At 47.7% G+C, this 11,794-nt stretch overlaps 1 protein-coding gene across 1 annotated transcript; it reads left to right on the plus strand.

The window, feature by feature from the left end:
- Positions 1–271: 271 nt before the first annotated feature.
- LOC132502206 (protein FAM170A-like) lies at positions 272–4,401 on the plus strand (the record flags this gene model as incomplete). Its single annotated transcript, XM_060118056.1, has 3 exons — positions 272–341; positions 2,795–2,935; positions 3,722–4,401. Coding segments are annotated over exons 1-3 (891 nt in total), but the record flags the coding sequence as incomplete, so codon positions are not given.
- Between the last annotated feature and the right edge of the window lie 7,393 nt (positions 4,402–11,794).

The raw sequence follows: 11,794 nt of genomic DNA on the forward strand, positions 1-11,794 counted from the left end.
ACGGAATGCTCTGATGTCAGCACTGAGGTCACAGAATTCCGCTGTGCGCCTGGCAACCTTGCAAACATAACAGCCCTGGTGAGCACTAGGCAGTACTGCTGGTTCACTACGTGGCACAAGTTTTTCAGCCATTTAGGAGACTTGACTATTTTTGTTTGTATTGAATCATTTCAACGGATTGCCCAAGAGCCAACAAGGGCCAACCTGTAGGGAAGAGGAGGAGTTGGACATCTCTTGAGGCATCTTCTAAGGGAGACTTCTAGTTGGTACCATGAAACGGCGACAAAAGAGGAAACATCTGGAAAATGAAGAGTCCCAGGAAACTGCCGAGCACGGAGGAGGTATGTGGGGGGCAACTTGTCTGGGGCACATGGGTTTCTGCCAAACTGAACCTTCTCTAGGAAGCGGGGGACTGAGAACGTGTCACCTGTGAAGCAGGGAGCGAGAGACCTTGTCTCACTGATGCTGCCGTATCCATCCGGAGGGTCCCTGTGGTGTGAGACGGCACAGAACGGCCAGATGCCCCCTGGGAGATGGGAGGTCAGCTCCGCTGGTCTGAGGACTCTCTCCTGGGGCAGCCGGGCCTGGAGCTTTGTCGCACTCACAGCAGGCTGCATCCTGCTTGCACAGACCTAGAGGTGCAGCTTTTCTCAGTCCCCGATTTCTCTCTTATGCTCTTGGATCTTTCCCTGGGGTCATGAGGTGGGGGATGTGAAGGATGCAAGGATGCTGAGAGAGACCCATGAGTTGCTTGGCCTCTTTTACCAAAGTGGAAAGAGAAGCCCCATGCGTTGAAGGCCCTGTTGAAAAATATCTTGACAAGTGGAATGCACTTTGAAAGAAGATTGTTTGTCTAGGGATGGTGTCATATTGAAAGCAAGGAGGTTTTATTCCTTCAACAGGAAGAATTTCCCAAAGGAGATCAAGGGAAGGGAAGGGTTTTCCAGAGACTGAGACCGCGTGGGCGGGGGTGAGAAATGGCCTCAGGGTCCTGGGGGGAGCTCTGAGAGCCACGGGCCACGTGGTGTCTGCGTGCATTAAATGTAGGCGAGTAGCTTGCCCTGGGAGAGGGGTGGTCACCCCAGAGCTCCAGCTAGAGGCCTCTGCCCCAGATTAGAGCCCAGTAGCTCCTACCAGGCCCAGGGCCCTGGAGACTGTAGGATGGGCCCTGGGAATGGAGCTCTAGACAGCAGGCAGATTTCCAGGCAGTGGCTGGGACAGGCTGGGGAAGGCAATGACTGCCCCTGACCATTCAGAATAGTTTGCTCTGTGTGTGTGTGTGTGTGTGTGTGTGTGTGTGTGTGTGTGTGTGTGTGTGTGTGTGTGTGTGTGTGTGTGTGTGTGTGTGTGTGTGTGTGTGTGTGTGTGTGTGTGTGTGTGTGTGTGTGTGTGTGTGTGTGTGTGTGTGTGTGTGTGTGTGTGTGTGTGTGTGTGTGTGTGTGGTAGTGCAGAGAAGTGCGGGATGAATGGGGGTAGAGTGCTTACCAGATATAACGTCTGCGTGGTAAAGTTCTTGTCACCCTGCCTGGACCTGGCTGACACTCGTTGTACGTAAGAGTGTATACAGATTTCTTGTTAGGGGTGTTTTATGAGACAGTAACTCATACACCCATGTACACTCTGATACAGCAAAAATATCACACACCCCACATATAACTTCCTTAGTAAACCACACACAGCACATGGAGGTATATACACGGATCCCTCCTGTACTACGTTCTCATACAACCCATCTGTATCACAATCCTCTCCTCCAACACCAAACGCTGGAGATGAGATATGTATATAGACACACACACACTATATATAGGACACACACACACACTATATATATATATGTATCTCCTCAACTCTCGCACAAACACAGCTAACTTCAGCCATCGCTAAATACCTCTGTAAGAACCAGTCACGTGTCATACACACCACACTTGTAACACATTCTTGAGTAATGCCAGACCCGCTTTGTACAAACCACAGTAAACCACAGTCTCACTAACCCATGTCAGGGTTGCCAGAGGAAATATGGGCTATCCAGTTCAATTTGAATTCCAGATAAAGAACAAGTAATTTTTCAGTATCAGTATGTCCCACATATTGTATGGGCCATACTCACACTAAAACTAAGTCAGGCCAAATACTGCATGGGAATACTTACACTAAAAAATTATTCTGGGTTTATCTGAAACTGAAATTTAACTGGGTGCCTTGTATTCTTGTTCGCTAAGTCTGGCAACCCTTATATACGTACCACCAGCTGATGTATTATATATTTATTGTAGTTTTGTTTAGTGTGTGTCTTCCCCTACTAGAATGTGCAGCGTTACCAAAGACTACAACAATGGAAGAGTGCCGGATACACAGGAGTAGCTGCTTACTGAATCTTGGTGAATGAATGAATGAACACGCACCATAAATACAAGCCACACCATGTAATGAGGAAAAGTTACATGTCCCAGAATTCCTGACTTGTGAACAGAAACCATGCACACAAAGGCCACAGACACACATAGACACATCTGCACTGTGCTCCCCATGCCAACCCCACACTTACCACAGACTTAACTGATACACATCACTCACTCTTCCCACACACTCACAGTCACCACCGAGGCCTACATTACCAACTAGACAGTGAGAGAATAAGTATTGATTGGAATTAAATCCTGGAGGATCCACTGGGAACCACACTCTCAACTGTGTGTATTCACTGCACCTGACACGTGTCACACACTCAGTAAATATTTGTGGACAGAGGACTGATGAACCCACCCTGAGCCTTTCATTCCTCCCTCAGGAATCTCGAAGTCACAAGAGGATCCCCCTCGGCTTGGATCCACTGTGGTGGCCCAAGGCTGCAGCCCAGGGTCAGGGGAGGTCTCCTCTGCCTCTAAATACTTCTTCTGTACTTCTACTCCGCTCAAGCTCAGCTACGCTGGTAAGGGCGCGGGGCTCCTCAGGTGAGGGGGTGCTTGGCTGTGAGGCAGGAGGCACACAGATCCCAGGGAGGCTGAGAGGAAATCCAGGGTCATCAGAGGTGATGAGGGCTCTGTGGAAGAGCCTGGGCAGGATGGCTGAGCTGTTCCGAGGGAGTGGATGCCAGCTGAGTCTGGGGGGGCGGTGTGAATACTGGTAGTACCATGGTGGGGAAGTCAAGGAGCAGGGGCCGGAAAGGTCTGGGCTTGAGGTGGAGGGAAGAGGGACCAGATGAAGCATCTTCAGAGGAAAATGTAGGCATTGTCTTTGCCTTTGCCTTTGCTTCCAGAGAAGGACAGAGTTCTGCATCATACACCTCCAGCCTGAGAGCAGGACCATCCAGCTCAGGTCCACACAGCTCACACATACATCCGCCCTCCAGGCACAGCCCTTCTGAGAGCACACAGAAGCCCCAAGCACCACAGCCCCATTCCACAAGGAATGCACCACCGATATTCCCAAAATCACACTCCTTGTCATACACGCATCCAGCCGCATCCCTCACATACCACAGCCCTCACCACCATACTCCACACCCCTGTATACAGACACCGCTCCAGTATCCCCCCCACGCACATGAAAAGCCCACAGATGACACCAGATACACCGCTCCATCCTACGGCCAACAGACACCAAGCTCACGACATAGCTACGTCATGCAAATGTCCCTCTCTCGTCTACCACACCTGCTCCCTCAGCTTCCGGCACAGCCCATGCATGTTATTATGGTTTTAATTTCCTTTTTCAGCAATGCGGAGATTTCGAGACACTGCCTGGCTTACAGCACCCCTAGCCCAGGTTCAGGAAGAAGGGGAGACCGCTCCCCCATCACACTGTGTCTCCTCCTCGCCCTCTTCACCCTGTAAGAACGATCTGCACCCAGACAAAGAGGAAAGGGGCATGAAAATATACTACATGCAGGTACAAGTGAACAAGGGTGTCGCTGTCTCCTGGAAGACAAAGAAACCCTTGGAGTTGCCTGAAAAGCAGCTGACGATAGAAGAAGTGACCCTTCCTGAGGATGCGTGCACAGTAGGCACGTGCCCCTCTGATGTGTTCACTGAAAGCCTCCTGTCTGACAGTGAGCCCACTGGGGAGGAGAAAGAGTATGAGGAAAGGGCAGAGCCAGGCAGCCCATCAGGGTCACCTGCCGTCGAGGAGAGACCCAGGGCCAAGACACCGGACTGGATGGTGACCATGGAGACCGGCTTCAGGTGCATGGCCTGCTGCCGGGTCTTCCCCACCTTGGAGATCCTCCAGCAGCACGTGAAGGGCGGCGTCCTGGAGGGCTTCAGCTGCCGTGTCTTTCATCTCGCCATGGCCCAGCTGATGGGCAATGTGGAATCCGGGAGCACCTCTGAGGAGGAGGAGGAGGAAGAGGAGGAAGAGAAGCAAGAAGAAAAGGAGAATGAGGGAGAGCAGCCCACGGGGGAAGGCCCCAGCCCAAAGAGACCCCGCAGGCAGGCTCTTTTCTCTCCTTTGAGTTGCAAACAGCAACTGAGATTCATGGGACAGAAGATCCTGGAAGACGCTGTGGCCGTCCCTTGGAAGAGGTAAGGCTTGAGGCTGGCAGTCTTCTGAGCCTATGTCACGAGGGCCCAGAGGAGTCTAAGGGAAGGGGCTGCACACATGTGCTGGTTGACCTAATGGCTCTGCAGTTGCATCCGATGGGACACACCCAGCACTAACAAAGGCGTTGACTTCTGTTGACGTCAACAAGAAGGTGGAGCCTTTTCCTAGGCGTTTTCTCAGGGTCTGCACGATGGACCTCAACTCTTAGAGGACGTACTGCCAGCAGCTCCTTCTCGGCAGAGAGAGCCAGGAGTGGTCTCAAGAGAGGACAGGGGCCCTTGCAGGACCAGAACTTTGAGGTCTGAGAGCCTTGGGCCTGAGCCGAGATCTCACCCGGACCACTGGACCTAGCCTTCTGTGACAAAGGGGAATATGAAGGAGAGTCACGTGGAAATGAGGTCCCCCGAGATATGGAAATGTTCCAGAACCTCCGTTGCGTGGTCGTTGATCTGGAGCCAAGCTCCCTGTGGTGTGTGTGGCTCTGAGCTTTAAGGCAATGCTGGAGGGTAACCCTGACCAGCAGAGCTTGGAGTGCTGCTTGTCTCTTCCTGTTCTACCTCATTTGCTTTATCCCTTCCAGGGAGAAGAAAGGACCCTCGGGAGAGTAGCAGACAGAATGCCGTGGTCTGAAGGAGGATGAAGGGACCGGCCCTCAGTCTAACATCATATGACAATAGAAGCGTCCTATGCAATAAAGGGCATTTTCCAAACCTTTCCTGGAGCTTTTATTTAATTACATTTTTCTATCTATGCATCTACCTGTCATCTACATCTGTATCTTTCAAGGTTTGTGAACAAGCTTTCACATAAGCACTAGAGACGTCCGCCAGCATTTTCCAGAAGAGGCCTGCAAATTGCTGGGGACTCCTCACAAACAGGGAATGGCCACAACCCCTGCCACACAGACTATGCGCGTGGCCCTCCTGACGTACTCCCACTCTCTCTCTGAATTTCCCAACGTCTGAGATGAGGGGGCTGCCTGGAGGCAATGATCACGTGCAGGCTGAATCTTCTGCAGATTCTGATTCTCTTCCTGGGCATATCGTCCTCAAGCACAGTCTCCATGTCCCTCGCCACACTGATCTCTCTCCTTCAGTCCTTCCCTCCCTCCCTCTCCTGCCTCCCAGTGCAGAGAATACTTTTTTGCATTTGAGACGACATTTAGTTTTTGTTCACAGAATTCTCACCTGTTCTACTGTGGCCTCCGTTGTGAACATTCCAAAGCTGAGAATTTTCTTTTTTTCTCCCTCATTTCTGCTGAGTCTTTACCTTCCTAATGCAGTGAACTCACAGTGCCTAGCTGACTGGATGGGGAAAAAGATCCAGGGAGCAAAGAGAAATAATAAAAGAATATATCAGTTAATGTTTCATAGTGTTATCCAACTACATGTTTTTAAAATTTTGGAATAATATTAGGAATCTTCTCTTTATAAAAAACTGAATTATTGGGCTTCCCTGGTGGAGCAGTGGTTAAGAATATGCCTGCGAATGCAGGGGACATGGGTTCGAGCCCTGGTCTGGGAAGATCCCACGTGCCACGGAGTAACTCAGCCCGCGCGCCACAACTACTGAGCCTGCGCTCTAGAGCCCGTGTGCCACATCTACCGAGCCCACATGCCGCAACTACGGAAGCCTGTGTGCCTAGAGCCCATGCTCCGCAACAAGAGAAGCCACTGCAATGAGAAGCCCGTGCACCACAGCCAAGAGTAGCCCCCGCTCACTGCAACTAGAGAACGCCCGCTAGCAGCAACAAAGACCCAATGCAGCCGAAAATAAATTAATTAATTTTAAAAAATTGAATTAGTTTCAAGGGTACAATGTATAAAAGTACAATAAAAGCCCCCCTTCATAACCCCCCAACCCCACTCTCAAGTTGGAATAGATATGCTGTGATACAATTTAGAGTCGTAGTACTACTCCTCCTCCCACCACATCCGAAATCCTCTGAGCCCGGTGCAGCAGCTTCCTTTCACAATGCTAGGACCCGCCACAAGACAGATGATAATCCCTCTGGACATTTCAAGGAGCGGCACCAAGGCAACAGTACCTGGGAAATGCCACTGACAGCTCAGAATATCCATGGCATTTCTAGAGCCTCGGTACTGCTCTCGCTCTGGGAATGAAGGTCCAAAAAGCACATCGGAGAATGTTCATAGTTGTAAACAAGCTCCACCTTTGAAACACAATCTACATAGAACCACATATACAAGCCTGCACAATGGATGAAGCCAAGGTCTCCTCCATGATTTCCCTTCTGACCACCTTATTGTCTCCTCAGCCATAAAAGGTGAACTTGAAACTCAGGACCTTGCCTTGTCACCAGAAACATCCAAGCTTGGATCAGTCTTTCTAAGACCAGATACTTGCTCTCTGAACTATTAGAGACTTGTCACATACACACAGGTAGAACAGGATTATTTCTATCTACCTGGGGATCTGGATCTTTCACATTGCTCCTGTTAAAACACTCACAACAGCAAAACTTTACCTACAAAGGGTTCAAGCTATGACACTCCCAATTTCCACAAACCTCCTCAGCTCTTGTGAGTCACATGCAGCCAATTCCAGGAATTGGAAACATGCTTGTGAGGATGAAACTGACGTTGGGGCTCCCCTTGGATATGGTCTTCCAGACTTACCCAAAGGCCATTAAGAGGAAGGTTTACCCCACCTCAGGGAAACCCGAGGCAGTACTTGCAGTCAAGGGCTGGCCATGGCTTCTGAGCTACATCCAAAGAGCAGTTCATACTGTACCTGGGTCTGCTGGAGCCATTTCTGACTGTCCGAGAGCCAGCACGTACCGCTCCTCAACTGCCTCCAACTGGCTCATCAGTAGGGCTGTCAGATTTAGTAACTAAAAGTACAGGATACCCAGTTAAACTTGAACTCCACATGAATAATAAGTCATCACTTTTAGTATAAGTAGATCCTATGAACTATTTGGGGCATACTTATCTTCCAAATATACTTGTTGTTTTTCTGACATTCATATTTAACTGAAGAGCCTATATTTTATCTGTCAACCCTACCCTTCAGAAATGATGGAGGCTCATAGAGATCCAGGAGATGCCTCAGCGCCTCCTCAGCTTTTATTTCTACGTCCTGGACAGCGAGCACGAACCTTCCACTCCCAGTCATTGGCTAGAATGGAGGATATTCTCTGTTTTAGAGCTTTTTCTACTTGTCATTGTTATTATCTTCCTTATTTTAAAGAGATGTTTATTTTTTCCCAAACTTAATAGCTCATCCAAAAGTATTTCAAAGTTCATTCGACAAGGGAAAAACAACATGGTTCTGAAAAGTGAAGGAAACCGCCTGGTGTTTAGTAAAGAAGTAGTAGGGAGATTGAAAAAGCCAAACTTAATAAGCAAATCTCTCCAAGGGTATTTTCAGAGCTTCATACCCTCCCACACCCTGAAAATATTATTACCTCAAGAATGTAGAACTGCTAACCAAATGTAAGGCTCCCATATGATTCTATCAAACTGAGGATGCTTCTTTACTAAGCAGTGAGCACACTTGCTGCCCCAGGGACCTTGGCAGTTGCAACGTAGGGCTCTTCCCTTTGGGATGGAAACAGCAAGTTTTCCTGTGGTCTACACGCTGGCCCCCAAAATACTACACTCCCAATACTTGTCAACTTTAAGTATTTTTCTACATATCTCCATTTTTCTGTTACTATTTGGACTACATCCTAGACTTGACATTACATAAATTGCATTCAAGAAGCTATTTTTCAAAGTTGGTAGGAAACCTTAAATCTATAGCTTGCAGTCCCTGGCTTACTTTCATCCAGGTGCATAAGGGTTTTCAAAAGTAGTCAGGTTAGTTACCCCATATCACAGCCCCACGCTTGTGTCACAGATATAAAAATGGAACATGATATTTAAGGTTTTAGTTGCCAAATCATCAAGCCTCCCAGACAGAGGCAATAGAGCAAAATGATTACAGAGGCATGGATTTTGATTTGCTCCAGTGTCTTGGGCAAGTCACTTGGCCTCTGTATTTATTTGTACTTACCTGCACTTATCTGTCACTTGGGGGTCATAATTGTACCTGGTCCATGGGTACGTTGTACAAATGATCTGTAAAGTAGTTACAAGAAACCGACACAGAGTAAGCACTCCACAGACGTTGGCTATTAGCTATTGGAACTATTCCTCCGTGAAACAGATGACTTTACCAGTGGATGACTCGGTGGGAGACAGTGAATCACAGAATCACAGCATGTTGAAAGTGACCTAGTTCACACTCTTATGTGAAAAAAAGAAAAGTGTGCATGGGTAGAAAATGTCTGAAACTTTACCTAACAAATAGTTCATCATGTTAGCATTGAGGATTAGAATAAATCAGGAAAGGAGGAAAGAAAAACTTGAGTGTATTTCAATTTCTCTATCATTTGTGTTTCTACACTGAGACTCTGAATACACTGGAAGTGCAATCTATTTTAATGTGGCGGGATAAAGGTTTTCAAGTTCTCCTGATCCATCCGTATTATTATCTCAGAATTGCTGGCAGTTCTTGCCATCTTTGGATCTACACCCATCTGAGTGAGTGGGCCATTCTGGACGGAGGAGATAATAGAGCAGAAGTGAAGTGAGAGGAAAGGAGAGACAAGATTTTCTCTTTTCTCTTCAAAGAGGAAAGGTCTTTGGAATGGGAACAACTCACAACCAAACTTTGGGGAAAGGATGTGATGGAAAAAGAGATAAACATCCTACCCCTGTGATGAGAAGGATTCCCTGGGCTGGATGGAGGGAGGTCACAGGTGGCTGGACAAGGAAACCAACTAGGGAGAAACACACACAAGTGCAGAGCAAACACCCTGAGGCCACTCAGCCTGACTCCATGCAAACATGTGTCCAGCAGCCAGCCCTTCACCTGTGGCTCCCCAGCAAGACAGGTACCTCGGGGGTGCCAACTCATTCTGAGTCCATTATGCCTGGCCATTCATAAACCGCTGTCTAACGTGTGAGGAATAAACTCTCAATGTGTATGAGGAAATTGGGGAAGGAGGTTGAAAGGTTACTTAAACGGAAAACAAAGAAGTTCGGGAAGGCAGGATGGTAGAGAGACAAGAAAAAGACCTTAAAAGATAGAAAGGATTTGCCAAAGAAGAGAAAGAAAAAGAAATGATTCCGAATGGGTTAACCTGCAGCTAGGAAGTTAAGGAAGATTATTGATGGGTGAAGACTATGGAATAAAGTGAATAAAATGTATCAGAAGTTGCTGAGACTATGGTAAGCAGCATGATTATCAAATTATGAATTGGCTGCACTGGCATTCTAGGGGGGCACTAGGAAGGGGAAGCAGATGTTCATGAGATGACAGTAGCAGGTGGAAAGTTGTTTCAGGGGAAGATCAGTCTTGCAGAGGGTGTATCAGAGGAGGGCAAGTGTGAGCAAGCAAGGAAATACTAAGTGTATACGGTTCCTTCACTGAGTGCACCCAGCCCCGTGGTCAGCCTTGAGAACAAGCAGGACTTCAGGTACTGGAGCTACATTTCAGTCGTCAAGACTTGAGAAGACACCCTTAACTCAGGTCTTCTCTTCAAACTCCATCTTTCCTTCTTGACCTTCATTTGGCCTCTTCCCTTACCCTCAAGCTGTGGACTGAGGCAACAGAGCAAGATGGGTCACTAGTGTCCTCCATCCCCTGGCGACTGTGGTTCACATCAGTGGAGTACCAAAGGCAATAACCAAGTAACAGACACAAGAGTGTATGAAGAAGAAGAGATTCTGGTAAGGCTTTCTGTGACAGTGTGGGCCAAGTCGGCTCTATATGGCTGGTATCACGTGAATTATGAGCAGCCTTAGGGGAGAAGTTCTCAGAAGGCAGAGCCTGGCTCTCTAGAGGCTCTGCGTGCTCACAGCCCACTCCAAGACCTCAGTTACAGCTTCGGCCCCCAATCTCTCTCCCTCTGCCTGCTCACAGTTTTGTTTTGTTTTTTTTTTTCTTTTTGCGGTATGCGGGCCTCTCACTGCTGTGGCCTCTCCCGTTGCGGAGCACAGGCTCCGGATGCGCAGGCCCAGCGGCCATGGTTCACGGGCCCAGCCGCTCCGCGGCATATGGGATCCTCCCAGACCGGGGCACGAACCCGTATCCCCTGCATCGGCAGGCGGACTCTCAACCATTGCGCCACCAGGGAGGCCCTACTCACAGTTTTTGAAGTCTTCTTTCCTCCACATTTCTCTTGAGAGGTGGAGGAGGAAGATGAGCTTCAGGCCAGCTCAGACTCCCCTGGGATCCCAGCAGGATGCCTATCATTAACCTCCCACCTTCTAGGAAGCTCCTAAGATCTTCACATTTGGGGCAGTTTTCATTTCAGCTGTGCTTCAAATTGCTGGCTGGAGACGGCCTGTTGGAAGGTGGCTAAAAGCAAGTAGCAATCCTTCGGGCAGCCTGGCCCTTCTCGACTGTCAGACATCTTCAGGGATATTCTAGGAAATGTTGTTTGTTCTAGAGAAGGGAGGGAAACAATCCAATTGTCCAATAATGCTTGAATGGAAAATAAATGATGCTATATGCATGTGATGAAATAATATCAAGCAGTCAAAAATCAAAGACCTAGATCTATATGGATTCACGTGGATAAGTCTTGAAAACATAGTATTGATTGAAAGAAAATAAGATCAAGAACGTTAGATTGTGATAACAGGTATGTAAGTATTTAAATATTTAAATCAATTCAACATATTGCTTCTATCTATAGAGATGCAAGAAAATAAACTTTATCCAAAGAACACATTATTTACATTTAATATGCTCATTTATCTAGGAGACCCAAAAGAACCCACAGATAAACTAGCAGGAACGAATAAGACGGTTCAACAAGGCACACACATACAAGATCAATACATTTTAAAAATCAGTCAGGCTCCTCTACACTGGCGATAACAAATTAGAAACTGTAAAAGAAAATAAGAAAAAAAGAAGATCTAAACATAGTCACAAGAGCCATATAAATTATTTAGAGCTAAGCATACGTAGAAGGCAATATAACTAACAAACTGAGTACGAACAGTTAAACTCCGCCCAACCCAAGGTTAGGAAAAGACTGTTGTTACTTTATGAGAACAGACCTCTTCTTAAGGAGCAGATCAGTAAGTGAGAGTGAATCAAAGAAACACAGCATTTGAAAAGTCAGCTAGTCCAAGCCTCTTGATCGCACATACAGAAGCTGAAGCCCAGATAGGTTGAGTTACTTGGTAAAGGGCCCAATGTCCTGACTCAAGGACTAGCATTTTTC

The sequence above is a fragment of the Mesoplodon densirostris genome, chromosome 14, assembly GCF_025265405.1.
Source record: "Mesoplodon densirostris isolate mMesDen1 chromosome 14, mMesDen1 primary haplotype, whole genome shotgun sequence".
Classification (NCBI taxonomy): domain Eukaryota; kingdom Metazoa; phylum Chordata; class Mammalia; order Artiodactyla; family Ziphiidae; genus Mesoplodon; species Mesoplodon densirostris.